At 37.3% G+C, this 22,032-nt stretch overlaps 1 protein-coding gene across 2 annotated transcripts in view; it reads right to left on the minus strand.

Moving 5' to 3' along the window:
- Positions 1 to 1,421: 1,421 nt before the first annotated feature.
- Positions 1,422 to 22,032, minus strand: part of LOC107718985 (glutamate receptor 4-like) — a 109,505-nt gene continuing 88,894 nt past the window's right edge. The window contains exons 9-15 of one of the 2 annotated variants that reach the window (XM_016526267.1): positions 20,836 to 20,946; positions 17,729 to 17,935; positions 16,390 to 16,763; positions 7,783 to 7,981; positions 6,370 to 6,617; positions 2,698 to 2,812; positions 1,422 to 1,971 (exon numbers count right to left, since the gene is read on the minus strand). In XM_016526267.1, coding sequence (XP_016381753.1) covers positions 1,669 to 1,971; positions 2,698 to 2,812; positions 6,370 to 6,617; positions 7,783 to 7,981; positions 16,390 to 16,763; positions 17,729 to 17,935; positions 20,836 to 20,946 — 1,557 coding nt within the window. In that variant the 3' untranslated portion in view covers positions 1,422 to 1,668. Of the gene's footprint in view, positions 1,972 to 2,697; positions 2,813 to 3,913; positions 4,029 to 6,369; positions 6,618 to 7,782; positions 7,982 to 16,389; positions 16,764 to 17,728; positions 17,936 to 20,835; positions 20,947 to 22,032 lie in introns of both variants that reach the window. The other variant, XM_016526266.1, reaches the window with a different exon arrangement.

Genomic DNA, 22,032 nt, shown 5'->3' on the forward strand with positions numbered 1-22,032 from the left:
AGTACTGAACAAGTACTTTGGTCTAAAAATAAGTTGTTTTCTCCCTGTCAGAACGTGTCATTCTCTCTCAGTGTCACTGGACCAAACTCTCTTGACCCTAGACCCTGTATGTATCATATATACAGGCGACACCAACAATTGTGTGTTATATTGTCTAGTTTATATACTGTACACACTGTTTAAACACTGTACATAAACATCTCTATATTGAGGAGTGTAAAACTGTAATTTTTACTTGGCAAAGACAGCACAATTATATTTACACATACACACACACACACACACACACAAAATAAAGATATATGTTTAGGTGAGAAAGTACACAAACAGCATGATTTTATGTGTTGTTGTGTGCAAGTACATGCTGCATTTTCAGCAAACACACACACACACACACACACACACACATATATACAATATATATATAAAAACATCTTTTGTTCTGATTTAGAGAGTTCAAATTACACTACTAACGCAAATAAAGACACAGAGGAGCAATTTCATATCCATTAATATTTTTTTTACTACAAAATGATCAAAATAAATATTTACAATTTTAACATATTAACCTAAGGACACCACTTTCATCACAGCATTAAAGACCATGGGGGAAAAAACCTAATGCCACTCTCCAAACACACTGATCATCAATATGCATCAGGATCATTTGTGTGCGTGTGTAGTGTTTTTGAGACAGAATGAGAGAAGGCAGAAAGGATAAAGAGGACAAAATACAATGACAGACAAACATATTGTGTGCTTGAGTAAAAGTACATGTGTATTTATCAAAACGAGGGGTTGCTGGAACAAGGGGGGACCATAAATTGCACTTTCAGATCAAATGCAAATTAAACAGAACTGGGCAGAGAAAGACTGATCAGTATGGTGTCCTGAAGCTTTGAAATTGTCCATGTACTGTCCTTTTCATCCAGATGTCCGTTGCTACAGTTTTCTGGAGAACATGCTGAAGGCCTGAATGAGGTTACACAGTGTTTTTCATAAAAAAAGGGCCAAAGCTGGACTCTGACCTTGGCTCTCATGATACAAACAGTGTCTTCAGAGGCGGTCGGTGTTCTGAACACTTTCTATTCCATTTCTATACACATTTGCGCCGTTAAGTTAGATTAGTTTCTCGTCCAATTGGATTTCATTATATCATTCATAAAGACGTCTGCTCTAAAGTGAATGGACGAACATTTAAATACTTCTCAATTTTTTTTCAGTAATCACATAAATCAAAAATAAAATATGCTTCTGTGGAAAAAATAAAACAGTCTAGAGGGTACCATGGTCTACGACTGCACAGTGATTATGCAGGGCATGGCTTGGGAAAGAGCATGGAGCCAAAGATTACTTGAAATTCACAACTAGGGGGTGTTTCAGACTATGCCTAGGGTGAAATGATCATCTTAAGCTTGGTTTAACTATTCTTCTTTACTCGGTAAGAGAGGTTACCGCACTGGCATGTGATTACAAACGTGTGCAGTCCAGGTACCTCGATCTTCAGCATGCACAAATATGTGAATGCACGTCTCCGACTTGGAGTACACGTGGAGGAGACAGAACAAGGACGTCACAAACACAAGAAGCTTTACCACGGCAAGCTACGGCAGCGAAAACAGAGGAGCTCCACTTACGACTGCCGGGCACCTACGTACATCTGACCTCCTACATCTCTACTCCTTCAGTGGCGTAGACGTTGTAACCCTCTCTATATGTGGCTAAACTCTGAGTGCTGTGGGTGGGACTGGGCCCTGGGGAGGGATGGGGGCTGGGGAGGGGGACGGGACTGGGGAGAGGAGAGGAAGAGGGGCGACGTTCAGACTGTTCCACCTTCATTCTCTTGGCCTCGTTTCGGGACTTGTAGCAGAACTCGATGAGGGCCACCAGCATGGCCAGGCCCAGGCCCCCGACCAGAATGTAGAAGACCCCAGCCACATTACTGAGGCTGAGGGCCTGTGAGCTCTTGTCCTGGATGCGAGAGGAAGGAAAGGAACAAGAAGACAGGAAGTTAACGTGGTGGGAGCGGAGCTCACGTACACTTGCACGCACGCATTCAGAGAACTACTCTACGAATCTACTCACTACCAAAACACATTCACACACATTTACAATTTACAGACAAATCAGTTCATACCTCCCAATCAACCTTGCTTAGCTTGCAGGCTAATCTGAAAAGCTGATGTTTTTGTGGCGACTTCTATCAGGCATCAATGCTTTGACAGCATTTTAAAGGGTGACAATTAGTATGTAATTACAGGAGATGTTTTCATTTTTCTTTTTGGCTGAGCTCTCAAATGGATCGTTAGCTCCAAGTGCGAATACACAACGAGACAGGATTTTAACTTCTCACTGTGTTCTAGCTTATCTCCATACGTGGCCTGTTTCTCGCTCCACAAAAGTTGGGCTTGCTTGGATTGTCATGCAAAGAGAAATCAATGGTAAACTCGGTTAAATAAATCTAGGATACCTTCAAAAGCCCAGTGACTTCCATTCCTCTCAGGTACTAGGCATGTTACTAAAAACAGAGATACATCTAAGAAGACATTTAGTGTGGAGAAGCAGGGCATGCTGGAACTATCCTGCTTGGTGCACATCTGAAATCTCCCTACAGATGAGCATGCGCTAGATACTGGTGACTTTCTGCCTCACTGAGCATTAGACAACAGTGATGGTCCCAGACTTGTGGAGACTGACCTTACTTCCCGAGTCCTTGGGTCCACACTCGCCCTTATCGTACCACCATTTGTTTTTCAGCTTGTCTAAGATGCCTGATTCACTCAGTTTCAAAACGGCAAGGTTTACGGGGGTTCTTCAACCACGCAGAGGAATGTAACACAAATAACATAAATAACATCATAGGACATGTTATTTTATGTTATTCACTCATAACAGCTGACACAGCAGTTGCACTGGCAAAGTGACCGAGCCAAGGGTCCCGTTGTGATACATGTCTCTGTGCTCCATTTAAGGGAACAGTGTTTTAGGACCTGGCACTGGAGCTACAGACATATGAACAGGACCTTGCTCCATCGCTTTGGGTAACGGGCGCATACTGCCACGGCCTGCTTCTCTACCAATGCTGGAGGCAATTACTGTTAAACCACAATTATTGGCATATACCATAGGCACCAACCTTTTCATATCCCTCTAACCAAGGTCATTACAGTTATGAATTTTTTTTTTTTTTTTTACAATTCTAATCCGTTTTAGTGGTTACATTTCTGCTTTTGGCAGATGCTTTTATCCAAACTGACTTCATGTGTTACTTGTATATAAATATATACAAAGTAAATAAATAAATAATATATATACACACACACACACACATACTCTATCTATATATCTATCTATCTATCTATCTATGGTAATAATTGTAAAATGTTTTTATAGTTTTAATGTTTTAGTGTTATTGCTATCTAGTGCCATTGAAATGATTCAAATTTTGGAATCTTAATTTTGTATTTTCATTTAATTTCAGTTTCAGTTTTGTTTGTTTTTGTTTTTATTTCATTAAAACTGCCTATGCCTTTGACTTTGGTCTTTAATACATAATCATAATGCGACACTGCAGCACCTTTCAAAAGACAATGAATGCTCTCTGAATTCCCATAAAAAATGCAGCTAATGCGCCTCAGGAGAAGAATAACAGCAACTAAAGATTCTGGAGGTAAAAAGACGCAACTATTTCAAAGGAGAAAAAGTTCCTTGATGGGAAACATGATGAAAGACAGACGAGGGAATCTCTGCCCAGTATTCGAGGCGAATATTTGTGCTCTGACAGTAATTGCGTTCCTCTCTCTCTTCAGGCTAAACAAGGTCAGGATGAAGGTCATGTATGAAATTGTGCCCCGGCAGATGCTCCCGTTACAGAGGAAACTGTTTACCCGCGTTGGTTGACATAGTGGCTAACCTTCTCACCACCTCCTCCGCTGCCACACTCTCCTTTGTCGTACCACCACTTGTTTTTCAATTTGTCCAACAGGCCTTGTTCATTCAGTTTTAAAACTGCCAGGTTAACTGCACTTCTTGAAACGATAAAACATAGTTTGTCAGTAGCAGCAGTTTGTCATAGTTGAGCAGAATCCAATCAGGTTAAATTATGAAAGAAAGGGGTGGAAAGCTCTATAGATTAGTCACCCATTCCCACCCCACCTCCCCTTCGAAAACACTAAAACACCGAACCACGAAGAACAAACCTCTCTTTTTTTGTTTTCATGTTAATTTACACCACCCTTATTTGTCTACCCTTACTACACACCTCCAGATGGAGGAATGGAAAAATCAATACCTGCTCTCTGCTTTAAACCCCCTCCCCAACCCAAGCTACCCTTATTTCCCATCCTCACTCGACTGCTTTACTATGCCCTCAATATTGCTGTGAGATGCGCACAGGGACCTCACGATATTGAATGCCTGTTACTTTCCCTATATGCTGCTTACAGACAGTTTAAATGAGCACTGAGGGTTTAAGCCACTGAAATGAATGAGTTTGATCCTATTCCCCAGACCCCTGCATTCCCACATCTGGCTTAGCCACAAGAGAGCTGGCAACGCAATTCTGCGCCTAAACACCAGACAATACCTTTCCCTGCAGTTCTCGGAATGCTTATCATTCTGTAAACAATGCTCTATAAATATAAGCATATCATATAAATTAATGTTATTTTACGAACTTGCTATGACAAACACTGGGGTCCTAAAGTCTAAAAGACCAGGAATAATGCTTCTATTTTGAATTTTTCACTGCAAATCAGCATGGTCTTTGTAAAATATTAAAACAATATCATATATTATACAATATTATATTAAAATAATTAAAACATAAACATTAAAGTCTTACGTCTTAGAACATGTGCATGTGTCCATCTATTTCTCTATGACATTCAGCATGATTTGACAATATTCATAATCATAATAAGCATATCGTGTTTCAATGGAAGCAAGAAAATCTGAACTTTTGAGATGTTATTTATTATTATTTATAAAAAAAATTTTTTTAACAAATGTTCTTATTTAATAATTAAAATAAATAGCGCAAAATATAGTTATATAATTTAAAATATGAATTAAAATATATATTTAATAATAATAGAAATCTTTGTTTAAAATGTCAAAATCCAAAAAACTTAATATTTTTATTGACAACAAAGTGCAGAATCTTAAATATTTACAAAATGCATAAATTTAGTCTAATTAATTTAAATAAATTAATAAATACATTAAAATAATAATACTTTTGTTTTCAAAATCCTAACAATTTATATTTTCAATAACAATAAATAAATAAATGTGAACTAGAATGTAAAATATTTACAAAATTCATAAATGTAGTAAAATTAATTTAAATAAATGAATTCATACATTTAAATTTAATAATTATAATAATAATGCATTTGTTTTAAATATTCAAATCCTAAAACTTTATATTTTCAATAAAATAAAATAAAATAAATAATCATTTCAAAATCCTAAAAGTTTATACTTCAATCAATCCATCAATTAATTAATCAATAAATAAATGTAATAATTTTTTGATGTGGTCGCAGACTTTTGGACTCCACTGTAATCTTGCTAATCTATGTTCTAGTTAAGGGTCAAAATGTACATGATGCGAATGATTCAAGAGAGGTTTATCCTGAATGCAGTTTATCCTGAATGCAACATTAATTAACACACAGCCCACAGGAACAAAGAACGGGATAGGGAAAGAATGTAGTGAGATACATCTGAGCTGAGGAGGGGAAGAGAAAGAAGAGCATTAAGGGCACTGTGCTGTAGATCTGAAGCCGTGTGAATCTCCTGCACTGGTCTGACGTCACGACAGCAGGAGAAAAGCTGTTACGCCATTGGACGCTCTTCCCCCCGGTATCATGAGAAGAGTCAGACAGACCACGGTAACTCCGCAACAAAACAGCTGATCCCGGGAGCTACCGTCATCTGTAATTGACTCTTCTCAACCTTTCTTTACACGGTTCATGGTACTTGTAATGCGTTTTAAATGTCTGTAACTTCCAGTATAAGTGGGGGAAAAGATTTGGGTAGCATCAGACCAGGCAGAATATTCACAGGCTTGTCCAGATTGTTCATGTTCATTGTTAAACATTCAGATTCTCATCTCAGAAATTCATGGCATTAACATGCATGCATCAGTTTGAAATGACCTGCTTCAGGCTACATTAAAAAACAAACAAACAAACAAAAACAAAAAATAAAACAAGAAAAAACAAACATATAGCACTACGTATACAAGACCTTTATCTGCACACAAGTACACATGAGAAAAGCAAAAAAAACTAGAAATAGGCACGCCAGGGAAGGTGGAATACCATAACAACACATGACATATTGTTATACTACTCCACCTACCTTAACTGTGAGCCCTTAGGCGTCGCCACCCCGTAGCCTTTGGAGTCCAGGTTTCCTCCCACTTTCATGGTGTCGCAGGGTTTGCGCTGCTCCGTGTACTCGTTCATTGTGGACTCCAGCAGGAAGGCGTACTTCCCTTTGGACTTTCTCACCCGTGCCACTCCCTCTGCCGTGGTCTTAGTGAACACCGTGGGCTCGGCAGACTTCATGTAGCTCCACATTTTCTCATAAACGGCAATCTTTGACCTCTGAAAGTTGGGTTAAAGATGTAGAATGCCAGTGAAGTGTGGAGGGTGCAGATTATTTGTTAGTCACTGAATTATAGTTCATAGGTTCTCAGCCTTGGGGTTGGGACCCCATGTGGTATTGTGGGAGATTTTTATGAATGCACTAATTGTTAATTATGCTAATTAATAAATGAATCTATAAATTATTATATAAACTACCGTTTAAAGGTTTTGGGGTCAATGTCTTTAATACTTTTATTCAGCAAGGATGCATTAAATTGATCAAAAGTGACAGTAAAGACATTTATAAAGTTATAAAATGTTTTAAATAAATGCTGTTCTTTTGAACTTTCTAGTCATCAAAGAATCCTGAAAAGAAATTAATTACAATATATTAAGCAGCACAACTGTTTTTAACATTAATAATAAGAAATGTTTCTTGAGCAGCAAAACAGCTTATTAGAATGATTTCTGAAGGATCATGTGACACTGAAGACTCGAGTAATGACTGCTGAAAATTCAGCTTCGTCATCACAGGAATAAATTGTAAGTATTAAATTATGTTATTTTAAAGGGGTCATATGACGTTGCTAAAAAGAACATTATGTTGTGTATTTGGTGAATTTAATTTGTTTTTACTAGATTTTGGATAAAATAAATGTGGTGTTTGATGAGCAAAAACAGAAAATTTTATACCGACCTCAAACTTTTGAATTGTTGTATACATTATATATATATATTCTTAAATAAACAAAAATACAATATTAATATTTATAGTTTTTTCAAGTGTACTTTTTGTCATAGGCTACAGGCATATTTCTATTTAAAATGTGCAGTTTTAGTTGATTATATTATATATATACTGTATATATATACTGTGTGTGTATAATTTGTTTTTAATAAAATAAATGTCAAATGTAGGATACAACATTATCTGAATGCAAAAGTGAACTTAAGTACTGTATAAAATAGTAATATGAGTTGCCATTCATAATCGGCCAGTTTTGCGATTATGCATATGAGATCCTAAAGCATATAGTTAAATTTTGTTATAATTCTAGAACCTAAAAAATTTGTTGTAGAGCAAACAAAGACTGAGAACCCTGGTATACTTTATAATTAAGGCCATATTTTATTAGTTTGGCTTATTAATCCCCCCCCCAATCCATTAGCTTTGGCCACTCACCCTGAAGAACTCTTTGGTGGAGCCTGAGTCAAGAGTACCATACGCTATGTCTGTCTGCTTGGCCAGGTCCTCAGCGCTTTCAATGGGCGACACCATCCTCTCCACAGTGAGGAAAGCAGCCAGGTTGGCTGTGTAGGAGGAGATGATGATGAGGGTGAAAAACCACCACACTCCACCCACGATGCGTCCAGATAGAGACCTACACCGCCGGAAAGGAAGAGTGGAGAGGAAAATGACCATGCAAGGAGGATTTGAAGGAGTAGTGAATGACAGCAATGAGAGCAATGAAAGAAAGGATAACATTGATAAAGAAGGGTAAAGGAGGAAAACATTGGGGGAAAGGGTATTGAGGAAAGCAGGAGGAGAAAAGGAGAGAAATGTTTTGCCAGTTTAAAAAAAAACACAGAATTACTGTTTCAAAATAATTAAATAATCAATACAGTTTAAAGGAATTGTTTATTCAAGAACTCAAACAATTATGCCGTTTCAAACCTGTATGATGTTATTTTTCCATGTAAACTAAAGTTCAAACATTTGGGTTCAGTAAGTTTTTCTTGAAATAAATTCATATTTTTATTCAGCAAGAATGCATTAAATTGACCAAAAGTGACACTAAAGACATTTACAATGCTACAAAATATTTCTATTTCAAATAAATGCTGTTTTTCTTTCTTTTCAATTAGATTAGATGCTGCACAACTGTTATCAACATTAATAATAATAAAAATGTTTCTTGAGCATATTACCAGCATATTAGAATGATTTCCGAAGGATCATGATGACTTTTGAACAGTTGTGTAATATAAAAGAAAACATTTTTGAAGAATCTTCACATTGATCTTCTCCATACGATGACAGTTCATAGTGACATCCTTCAAGCTCCAAAAAAGGGTAATAAACACCATAAATGTCTATACGACACAAATTTTGCCTCTATAACTCTCAAATTAAGTATGGTCAGGTTTTACATCAATGAAGTCTGGTCATGAGACAAGTAAGAATCTGTGACTTTTAATTAACATCTAACCTGCACCATAGGTGACAAATTCAGTAACAACTTAAAATATATTAAATCTATTCATCACAAAGGTATTGTGCTGCTTCAGAAGACTTGAAATCTTTCATTTTTTTTTGCTGACATCTTCCTTTAAATTCAGGTAACCAGGCAGTAGTTCCTCTATGGTGACCTTACAGAAGATACTGTAGATCTTCAGGACGTTACAGTATAAAATACAGCCTGTCAAAACAGTCTTTCACTGCAGTGATCATTTAATTGACTCTGTGTAGGTGAGGGTCTCCTCCACTAAGAGCGGTTGCCATGAAGACAGATTGGCTATTTAGAGTGGGCCAGCAGGGACGTCAACCACGAAGGGGGCGAAGTGCTAAAACCCAACACTGTTTAAATTCTCACCTCACCCCGATTATGCAAATCAGTTTACAGGATGGCGGTGCAAAACGAGCATTGCGAATTTATGCAGGCCTGTCCTTCTTTTTCCGCTGTCAAGGAAACACTGCTGCATTAAGACGCAGTGGTTAACATAATTAGCTATAAAGAATGGACTCAAAGCGGGCTGTCACCCACCTGAAGTTTGAAGCAGAGTACATTGTGTGACTTGAAATCCACTGCTAAACACTAACCTGCATGCAGAGGCACCATTCAGGTCAGATCAGATGCGTTGGGGCTCACGCTAACCGTGGTTAATCGATTTGACTTCATGAGACAAAGCCAATTTAATAAGAGCCTAAATTGAGTGGACACGAAACCAGTGAGTCACCCCTCGGGCCGCTCCGCTGCCCTGCCGCTTGGCATACAGTGTCATTCATAAAGACATATGATCCATGAACAAACATGAATTCTCTCTGGTCCTCATAAAGTCATTTCTTGTAAAACAGATCCTCTGATCACAGCTCAATGATAAGAATCAAACTGTCCCAGTAGATTTCACACATACACACAAGCAGAAAATAAGCAAACTATCACCGGTGTATCCCTCAAAGCAGCTCATTATCAAAGCAGTGCCATTAGAACTGTGAAATGGGATGTGCTACTGTCAGTGAAACCCTGCGCATTACTCACTACGCCGCTTTTATGCAGATTTCCCATTGAGAAGGACACATCAGCATGCGTGTATTTGAGCGAGAGAATGCTTGGTGAATTTAAATTACATTCTGAAACGTTAGTAGAGGTGTACCGGGGGTAGATTTGTAGAGGGAGTCAGAGAGAAAGAAAGCGAGACGCAGAGAGAGAAAGGAATGGAGAGACCTTGACATGCCATAGATAAATGCAAAGGTCACTATCCGCAGCCACAGTGAGCCTCCGGCATTTTATTTATTCATGGCTTCCTCTCGACTGCTCTGATTAAGATTTAATACCTGCAAATCAATTTCGCCATCCACGAGACTAGAGTCATTCACAATCACACTCCGCATTACTGATCAAATTGGAAAAATAAAAAAGTAAGCTCTACATTAGCCCATTAAAAATACATTCATTCCTATTTGGCAGCAATTTCTATCTCTTGGCGTTGTCAGATACAGCATGTGGCACCTTCAAACACCTGGATGTCTCAGTATGGCCTGAACATTAAAGGAACATTAACGTGTTACTTATTATAAAACATAACTAACTGCATTATGCTGTAACTTTTTCTCGTTCAGAATAGAAGGTATTGTTTAACATCGGAAGTGATCAAGTGTTTTTTCCCATAACATAAGTTTGTATGCATTGACATATAGGCTATATATCAGAAAATTTCAAAAGCTGTGATGTCAAGAATCCTTGAATATGATGATCCACTTGTTAGGGACTGACTTCCTAAAATAAAAAAATAAAAAAATCTACACTGCCACAAAAATATTAAGCTGTTTTCAACACTGATAATATGAATAAATGTTTCTTGAGCACCAAATCAGTATATGAGAATGATTTTTGAAGCATCATGCAAAACTGAAGACTAAAGTAATGGCTGCTGAAAATTCAGATTTGCCATCACAGGAATAAATTACCTTTTAAAATATATTAAAATAGAAAATATATATTTTTAATGGTAACAATATTTCACAACATACTGTAAATGCAGTGTTTGTTGAGCATAAGATTTCTTTCAAAAACATTACAAAATTTGAAAAACTTTTGAACAGTAATACATAATAAAATATATAAATACTATTATAACTAATTTATTAAATCAACAAAAATAAATGATTTTTTTTCAAGTGCAAATAATTTTACTGTCATAGGCTACCCTTCTATATAAAATAAGTAGCTTTGGCTGTCCTTATATTACATATTTTAATTTTTTTATAACATTTATTCGTATTATCAGTGTTGAAAACGGATTAATATTTTTATGAAAACCTTGATATATTTTTTCAAGATTCTTTGATGTATAGAAAGTTCAAAAGAATTTAATGCATTTCTTTTAGCAATTTAATGCATCCTTGTTGACTAAAAGTATTAATTTATATAAAAAAAAAATCTTACTGACCAAATTTGGTAGTGGTTATATTTTCCTGTACAACAACCCATTTACACTGTATCAGAAAATGTAATCCAAACATCATACAATATTTAATATTAATATTCATGTTATATAATACTATCCTCAAAAAAACTTTTGTAAAAAATTTTTTTTTCCATAATTTCCATGGACCTCCAAGCACCCACTCGCGGTTCCCTGGGCGTCCTCTGACCCCAGTCTGAAAGCCCCTAAGCAACATCACTCAAAGTTGCATTTCATTACTTTTTAATGCAGAATGAGTGTATTTACACAAGAATCAAAACCACAGGAAACAATGTATCTCTCTGTTCCATTTTTTGACAAAAAATGTCTTAACAGCTGGTCTTTTTATTCTCATGCACAACAAAACAGAAAACAAGACTGACTGCCATGACAACAACAAAATTTAGGGCAGAGTTCAAGGGCAGAGAAATCCACCGCTGCTCTGCGACAACAGCCAAATTGTTATTTCCGTCCACTACAAATAACTAGCTTGACTGGATTTCACTAGAGCACCATTCGTTTTTTGGAAAATAAATCCAAATGTCACCGATAAGCATGACACACATTCTCTAGTCTAGAACAATACCCATCATGCACAACTTCTACAATGCATGTCATGTGCACAATTGCTTCCAACGTGGAGAAAAGAGAGGTTTTCAGCTGTACTTGTCTGCAAATAAATACAAAATACAAAAATAAGTTATCTTATTTGAAAAGGTCAGATAGCTTTACTTCAGTGGAAAACAAGTCATATACGTCACGTGTTTTACTTGTAATGCAGCACATAACGCATGCTATTTTGAGGGTGCGTTTCATCTGTGTATGGTCATAAATCTAAAAAGGAAATTACAGTTCAAGGGTATCAACTGTTATCCCAGAGTGTCTTATGTAGATAAATGATTTGTGGCCTGAAATTATCATTTTGGCATGAAGAAAACCTGGGGCAAAGCTTCCTCCGCTGTAGCGCAATCTCCTTTCTCTCATTTCCGTCACTGTTACAGCACTGGCCTGGTGAGTCAATCATATCCTTACATCACTCCCATGATCTCTCTCTCCTCCTAGCCCTACAATCATTTCCAAGCCATCTGAGGAATAAAAGAAGTCAGTAAATAGAGGCAATTATTGGAGCAAGATCGACCATAAAATACAAAAGTAGGGACAAAAGAAGAAAGCAAGAGAGAGAGGGGGATCGAGAGAGACAAAGAAGGCAAAAGAAAAGGAAAATTGTTCTTTGACATACCAGACGTCTGTATAACGAGAGATGAAATGCTGTCATAGGTGTAGAGAAAAAAAAGAAAATCCTAGATTTTTAAAAATCAATTTTCCATACATTCCCTCCTCTTTATATCCAGTTAAGTACATGCAAAAACGTCCAAACACAAGAATTCTTGAAAATATTAATCAGCTTCACACAAACTTGAATAAATATTACCCAGTCAGTGCAAGTGAAGCATTTCAAGGACTTGACACTTCAAGAAAAGGCTTATCGAAAGGTTTTATATAAGGGCTGCAACGTGGCTTTTGAGTTGCGACACAATCTTACATCCCACACACCGAACCTATGACTATCATTAGCATATCTTAATTCCCCTTGAAATGATGCAATTTCAAGAGGCTTCATTCACCGAGGCTGTGTGTGTTCGAATCTGAAAATGAGTTTTTTTTAATCTTCCCATGTCTGATAGGGTCCGCTGCCCACATGCATTATAACTACAAAATCACTGCAATAGCGCACACGCCAGATGCTGGCTGTTTCCGAAGCCCAGGAAGCTGCTCTACCTGCCTGCTGATGACACCTGCCAGCACTCCTGAGCCAAAAACACGACAGGGAAAACAGGCAAGAGTTATGACCCTGTCCGGCCCCATCACACAAAACGCCCTCAGCATTTTCATACCCCATCATTCCCACATCATCCTCATCAATCATCTTCCTTACAAACTGTTTTACTCGCTGTGGAAACTGTGAACAAGGAGGATACATGGAATAGAGTGGTGCTGAATCAATTAATTACATGTAGCTTGACTGTAAGAAATCTATTAAAGGGGTCATATGATGCGATTTCAAGTTTTCCTTTCTCTTTGGAGTGTTACAAGCTCTTGGTGCATAAAGACTCAAAATGACAAAATCAATGCCTCAATCTGAAGTGCTGTGCTTATGAATCAATATTTCGATGGAGATTCAAGCTCAAACTGTGCATTATCTTATCACATAATCAAAGTTGAAGTGTGTAATTTCTGCACCAATTAAAATAATAACATAACAAACAGAGACCTGAAATCAAGTCTCAGAACAGGACTTTTCAAACTTTTTTTTTTTTGATGATCTCCTTACTAAAATGTAAACATAACAATATATTTTCCTGTATAAAGATTCATTAATACTGTATACTTCGCATGAAGTTAAATGTGTATATTTTTTCTACACTAAAAGGAAGGTGACAGGGAAAAACTACAACCTTTTTTTCACAAATATATGTGCAGATTTGGCTTGAATTTCTTACTGTTAAAACGCATAAGAATAAAAATTGCACAATATTTTTTATTTTCTCTCAAACTCTGCACACCTGCTTTTTGACTCCCTGGAAATCTCATGGAGTATAAAAACCCCTGTCTTAGACTATGATCTGTCTTGTGACAAATGGGTTTGGCACCACTGTGCTCCAAGAAAATGGAATGTGAAAATTAATATGAAATCAATCAAAATCTTTACTGCAGGGCAGTACAGTCCTGTGAGAAAATAGAAAGTATTTTAATGTCGAAAAATTACACACTTCAGCTGTTAAATATGCATATAACTATCAAGTGCATAAGAAAAAGAAAGCAAATCTGCACATTTGAATAACCAGTAGGCTATTAGACAGGGAAGAGGAGGACGAGGAGGAAAGGACAAGTACCGACACCCGGGTAACGCTGCTGTGCAACTGCGTCATCTTGTCTAAATCAAGAACATTGAGGTAAAGGCACATGCTGACTAAAGAGAATTAATGGCATGTACTAAAGAAAATGAATGGAAGTGGTTTTTCCAGATTTTTTCCCCCGTCATTTATCAATGGCTCCAATCCAACTCATGATTCTTTATTAGTTATATGCAAAAACGATGAAAAACATGATTCTTATAAGTCCTAAATGGGTCCTCTTAATCCAAATCAAAACCATAGGCCCTCTACAGCACTGTGATGTACAGGCTATAGAGCAGAAGAGATAGACTCTATGATTTTGACGGCTCTCTAAGTACCTGCTGTCTTCTGCCATGTGCTGTGCTTTTTACTGCTCTTGTCTTCCCCTTGGCCTGTCATGAGTGATTTCTTATCTGGTGGGGGCTGAAAAATAAAGCCTGTTTTTTTCTCTCTTCTCTTGATAACACTTCTTTAAGAGCTCTACCGTGGTCATGCAGGTGCTTATTAGACAGAGAAAAGAGAGGGCGGGTGGGGGTGTGAGTGAGCAAGAGCCAGCGCTGCAGCGAGCCTGATGTTAAACCCGCAGGCGACGAAAGGAGCAAGAGACAAATAACAAAAACAAACTGCCACACAGAGTAACAATGAATGACTAGCATATTTCCTGTGAGAACTAGCCGGCAGGACAGACGGGCGATGTGTGGACATCAAATGGGACGATGAGCGATCGGACTGTTGCGCAGGACCCCGGACCCCCCACTGGCTTCACTGATGGTAAAATTCATCAAGGTGCAAAGTGGAATGACACCTCAGTTACTTATTGAGGAACCGGTGAGACAAAGTGTGATGCATTACGTTAATAGAGTAAAACATGTTCAAGGGATAATTCACCCAAAAATGACAATTCTGTCATCATTTATTGTTTTCAAAAACTGTTTGAATTTTTTTCTTCCGTGGAACACAAAAGAAGATGTTTCAAATGCTTTTGTCCAAAAAAAATAAAAAAATATAAAAAGATCCCCCCCCCCCTAAGCATTTCTTTTTGAAATGTCTGGAATAGCAAAACTTTTGTTGTTGTTGTTTTTTTGGGTGAACTCCTCCTTTACGACTGGCATTTGCTACATACAAATGGAATATGACCATATCAGTAAGTATGTTTACATGCACTCCATTCCATTTCAGTTGGACCACAACAATAATTTGTCATGTAAATACTTTAATCTGACTGAAATCACTCAATTTTTTACCAGTTGGACTAACATATCTATATAATATGATTTTAGCTTGCCTTTGTTAAGCATGTATGGACTACAGCTGGCCTCAGCGTTGTGCGTGCGAAACGAACAACAGAGATTACATGCAAAATGTATTTAATATTTTAAATATTGTCATGTACACTACTGTTCAAAGGTTTAGGGGAGGTAAGATTTTTTTGTGTGTCTTTGAAAGAATTCCTCTGTGCTCACCATTTATTTGATCAAAAATAAAGAAAAAATTTTAATTTTGTGAATATGATTTCAATTTAAAATAAGCATTTTCTATTTTAATGCATTTTAAAATGTAATTTATTCCTGTGTTGTCAAAGCTGAATTTTCAGAAGCCATTTTTCCACTCTTCAGTGTCACGTGATCCTTCAGAAATCATTCTAATATGCTAACTTGCTGCTCAAGAAACATTTCTTATTATCATCAATGTTGAAAACGGATGTGCAGCTTAATAATTTTGTGGAAACCATGATTTTGAATAGAAAGTTCAAAAGAACAGAATTTATTTGAAATAAAAATCTTTTGTCACATTATAAAAGTCTATACTGTCAATCTAACCTTGCTGAATAAAAGTATTTCTTTAAAAGAAACACCTGGCACCTGAAACTTTTGAACGGTAGTGTATATTTGAAGACTCCAAAAATCACAGTAGCTTGATTATAACTGTGCATGTAAACGTTCTTAGTGATGGTTGTGACTGGTTGTTCCTCCCTCCCCAAAGCAGATACAATGAATAAACAGCGAGTGTTAATGCAAGTTCTCCCACTTGGCTGCTCCTCCGTGTTCTTTAATTCAGACTCATCATCAAATCACTATGGAAACTACAGCAATGACTCTATTTCAGGCATCAGATATTACCATACCAGAGACATCAACTGTATTAATTCCCTCTGCAATTCATATTTTTCCCTCTTATTTTTCTCGTGGTGGTTTGAGTTTACTGACCTGGGTGAGATGTCGCAACCCTGCTGCATGAAGGCTCCAAGGGAGAACCAGAGACTGTTGAAGATCCCGAACTCATTGGGGGGCTGGTCGCTAGGCAGACCGTCAGTGTCCTCCTCGGGCTCCTCGGTGTGCCACTCGTACGGGCTGAAGCGGCTGACCAGGAAGAGCACCACGCTCACGCCAATGTAGGCGAACACAATGCACATCCAGATCTCGTAGGCCAGCGGGTCCAGGAAGGAGAAGACACCCGGTTTGGACTTCTGGGGCTTCTTGATCATGATGGAGATGCCCAAGCTCATGAAGGGCTTCGAGAAGTCAATGACCTCCTCCCGGACCAGAGTGATAGTCAATGGGGCCACAGCGATTTCCGCTTTCTAGAACAACAGGAAAGCATGTTTTATATCAATCTTCTTCTTTAATCACTTCAGAATATGCTTATTTACAAGCAAAACAGACATAATGACTTTGCTAAGTTTATTAACTGAGCCATTTGATTGGATAAGCTAACACTAAATATTTGCATTCAAAGCTGAGATCTTATATTTGAACATTATACTTAGAGGAGAAAAGAGCGAATAAAAAGAGAAAGTAAAGCATAATCTGCCGATTCCCACCTCTCCTCATATCATATTTATAACTTCTCTAATTGAACAAGGCTTTGCATATTAATGGCAAAAAATCCAAGGAGTTAATCCAAGAGGCTTAATACTGAGTTTTGGGGAGAAGGATAAAACTGTAGAGTCTAAAGTCTGGCAGCACATTTTTCTGCATAGTAAATTCAAAAACTAGATTATTGTTGGTGACTTAGTGACAATTTAGACCTCGGCAGGGCTGCGCAAGACTAATCCAAAAAAGAAATTTAAGTTTCTCATACAGTAACTGCCTGACACTTTCAAGAGGAAGAAAAAAACTTTTGGGCTGTGTGTTTTCTGGTGCTCAGCAAAAATCTACAAGATGACAAGCACTGTCTGTATGCAGTGCTCATTAATAAATATCAGCCTTTGAATGGTTGGTTTGCCTTTCTTATTTTCTCTCTTCACCAGACACAGAACTAAAATTTTACAATGAAGATTGCTGAGATTTTCTGTCAAATCCACATCAGGCATTTCTTGAAGGCTTCATGTTTAAAATCCATACAATGAGTATTATTTTTTGTACTGTATAAGTCATTAAGGTTACAATCGTGTTCATTCATTTTGCTGATATTTTCAAACTCATGGAGTTGAAAACTACTGACTGATTTAAAAAAAATCAACTCTGTGCCCTGAAAGCATACAGATACATCTACAAATCTCATGCATAAGTCAGAACATCGCAAAAAGAAAGGAAAATAATTTACCCCGTACACCAGCTCCCCAACCATCCCGTTCCAGATCTTTGTCTCTGGGTCCCGAGCTCCATACTTTCCATCAGGCACGATGGAGATCTTATACTTGAAACCAATGTGTTTAGAGATTTCATATGCCAGATCCACACAGTAACCCTCATATTGCTCGTTCCCCTCGTACATCTCCCAGTTCTTCTTCAGCATTACATACGGCCCTTCCTGAATGAACAAAACAACGAAGTACTTTCAATGGCCAACATGTCACACTTTTATAAACAAATAAAATGTATAAAGTGCTGAAATTTAGCCATGTTGTTACATTTAATTTGTATTCTATAGTCTAAAGATGATGTATTGCAGAGTTATAGATGAATAAAAATGTTTTAGAAGCAGTATTAAAGATAATTACAGTCATTATGTGAGCCTGTGGCTCATTGATTTGCTATTCAAATTCTAGCCATAAGAACATATTGCTTTTCTTTTAAATTGACACGAGTCAATATTCTCCCACATAAAACCAACAAAACCAAGGATTTTCAATCAGGGATAAATGCTTTAACGTTTAAGAAAGGGTGTATGTATGAGTCCATACAAGCATTAAAATATAACATGAAGCACACAAAATGTGCACTATGTACTGTACATGATTCAAAGCAATGATAACTGACCCATAAAATTCACGACCACAATTTATTACAATTGCATGCCTTTAACAAACATTTGAACAGCAAACTGCTACTGCAAATCTGTCACACGCAATGACACAGAATTTTGCTCCTAACTTTAAAATGTATCACTGAAGTGTATAAGGGATTACAGTTCAGATGACAAAAAGGAACATTTGTGCAGGAAAAAGCCACACCACAAACGGTCATTTTTTTTCACATCATCAGTATGATGTATTTTCATAACAAACAATTTCTAACACAATACAGGTGCTATACAGCAGCACATAAAAATGTTTACTTGCAAGGTGACAGCAGAACATTTACATAAAAATCCTGAAAACCTGCTTCCCTTTTACAAATATGTTCTAATCCATATGGCTAGCCTAAAATGATGAAAGGCAGAAAGCCCAGTAGAGAGAATTAAATATTTCACACACAGCAAACAGAGCTCTCCACACTGAATGTCAACGGAAGATCCTTTTCATCTCAAATTAGTTTGATGTATTAGAATGCAACCTTCTCCTGAAATCTTTCTTACAAGCACAGGGCGGTGTTGTTCCTGGTCAGTGTTTTTCTACAGGTAAAAACCAAAAAATAAAATAAAATAAAAAGGATCTAGCATTTGTAGCAGGTAATGCCTCAAGCGGGGGTGATCTGTACTCTTGAGTCATGAGGTGGTGTATAGGCAGTCATGCAAAATCATGTTCTTACAAACACCACATAAAAATGCTTCATTGCTCACAGTCTCTAAACTTAAAGGGATAATTCATCCAAAATGGAACCCATTTACACACCACCTGAGTTTCGAAAATGATGACTGACTTTCTTCCGTGGAACACAAAAGGAGATAGTTAGGCAGAATGTTCAAGCTGCTCTTTTCCACACAATGAAAGTGAATGAAGACCAAGTTAAATTTCATTCAGTGGACTTCAAAATAATTTCATTGTGTTTTTGTTGGACAGCTCTATTCTCTATCCCTCTTTATTGTATGTCCAAGCTGCTCTTTTCCATAATGAAAGTGATTGGTGACCAACCAAGATTTTGAGAGCAAGATTTTCCATTGAATAAGAGTAGCAACTTTTAATTGAATACAAATAGCATTGAATACAACTAGCAAATTTCATTCTATAACGTCAGAAGACTTGGATTATAGCACACAAGTCATTTGGATTGCTTTTATGATGCTTTCATGGTACCTTTTTGGTCCCCATCCACCTTCATTGTATGGAAAATGAGGAACATTCTTCAAAACTTTTTTGTGTTCCTCAGAAGAAAGTCATACAAGTTTGGAAACATGACGATCAGCAAACAATGATCATTTTCTTTTGTAAGTGAACTGTCCCTTTAAAATGTAAAAAGTATAGAGCATAATGGGAAAATGAGAATTCCTTATGGATATCCATGATATGCTTTGAGAAGTCTTAATGAATGCAAATGGACAGTAATGAAGATTTTATATACAGTGTGCTATATATACAAAACCTGCATGCTATAAAAACCTGGTTCTTCTGTTTGCGATACATGTGATATAAATGCTAAAGTAAAGACTTCGTTTGGCTTCCATAAGTCCATCCAGTTTTCCAGTTCTGGAAACACTACAGGTCTTCTCCATTCATGATTGAGTTGCTTATTAGAGCTTGTCTTTGTGGCTTTATTTTGGCTCAGGTAGTAGCATCCATGTTTTTGCCCTCAGTTCTGATTTGTCTTTCTGTCTGTCCGAGCTTCAGTAAGCGCTTGATTTCACCTCTGCAGAGTCCATCAGCTGTTCAGTTTCTTAATAAGGGGTTCCTCACCAGGGGCTGAAAAGAGGAGGATCTGGCTTCAGGTGTGACACTCCAAAACCTTAGCATTTAGCAAATATGTGTCTGAACGTCCGTCACATCCTTGAATCAGTGCATATGGATGGACGATACTGTTATTTACGGTCTCCAAAATTTATAGGAAATACAGAATGTATCCCAATCATGCAGTGTTTCAATTCCCACATTAGATTACAGTCGACAAAATGAACAAAACAAAATACAAAGAGTCCAAGACACCAGTTCTGGTAACTTTGACAGTACGTGAGAAAGGCGGATGATGCACACGGCGTATTCACAATGCCATGGCAGCACACATTTACACAGCACAGTCGAGAGATGCTATTCAGCACACGTAAAAACATTTGGGTTATCTGAATGGACAGCAGTATGACTGACAGGTCACACAGAGAGAAAATGCTCCTTGATGAACAGCACGGCGCAGCTGTGAATTTCTGCAATGTTTGCAGATCGGAATCTTTGTGTGTGCAAATTATGAAGAAATTCATCGCCATTGAGAAATGTTCATTTTTTCACCATGTGTATGAGAGGGGATCTTGGTATATGGAAGCTTTCAGATGAAGGACAAACACCACAAGTTATTTTATTGTAAAATGTGTCAAATAAAGTCTCAGGAAACGCAGCTACTCACCATAATAGTCGTCACAATCACGGTTCTGTTCTCCATGCCAGACGTTTCATTAGGAAGCAAAGCGTGATCCTGGGTCAGAACCAACTTATCAGCATCATTCCAATATCCGATCTGGAGATGGGACAAGGACGAGAATGAGACTCCAGACCCAACTGAGAGCAAGTGAATATGTGCAAGCCTGCCCATATGGGTAAATGTGCGGAAATTATTTTATGTCTAAACCGGGCTAAACTATTCATTCTTCATCTGACACCTTGTCCATACCATTCACATTCAATTTATGGACAAAAAACGTTTAAAAATGCATTTCAAATTTCTTCTTTTGTGGTTCACAGAATATGGGATTGGAACAAGCGGTGAGTGACAACAATTTTCAATTTTGGGTGAACTACCCCTTCAAGACTTGTTTCAGAGAAAGTACACTACCGTTTAAAAGATTAAGATCAGAATTTTTTTTTTGAAAGAAATTAATACTTACTACTTGGAAGTGACAGTAAAGATATTTATAATGGTACGAAATATTTCTATTTCAAATACATGCTGTTCTTTTGAACTTTCCATTCATCAGAGAATCCTGAAAAAAAAAAGATCACGGTTTCCAGAAAAATATTCAGCAGCAACGGTTTTCAACATTGACAATAATAAGAACAAATGTTTCTTGACTGGAGTAATGGCTTCTGAAAATTCAGCTTTTCCATCATAAATAAACTACATTTTAAAACATAAAAACAGAAAACGTTTTTTTTTATTGTAATAATATTTCTCAATATTACTGTTAATCAAATAAATGCAGCCTTGCTGAGCGCAAGTGTTTTCAAAAACATTTATAAATCTTACCGTCACAAACTTCTGAATGGTAGTGTATCTTCGACTGATAGATTTTGTTTTATTTTAAACATTGCTAAATTTGTTTTATAAGTGTTTGTGTAGATACTAAAGAGGAATGTAGTTATTTTGTGTGGTTTAAGAACACGGTGTCACCACTTGTAACAATTTTGCTGTGGGATGATAAACTGTCATGCTGAGGAGACGCGAGCAGCAGCGTGTGCCCGTGTCCTTACGAGACCCAGATGAACGGGAGAAAGAAGAGCCAGGCTCCAGCATCCGCCTAAAGCGGGGCTCGCGACCGGCTGATAAATGAGTGCCAAACCCTGGCGGCTCATTCCCGTGCTCCCCTCCACCTCCTTTTCTCATCAC

This window comes from Sinocyclocheilus rhinocerous, unplaced genomic scaffold (genome assembly GCF_001515625.1).
Source record: "Sinocyclocheilus rhinocerous isolate Xijiao unplaced genomic scaffold, SAMN03320098_v1.1 scaffold753, whole genome shotgun sequence".
NCBI classification, from domain to species: domain Eukaryota; kingdom Metazoa; phylum Chordata; class Actinopteri; order Cypriniformes; family Cyprinidae; genus Sinocyclocheilus; species Sinocyclocheilus rhinocerous.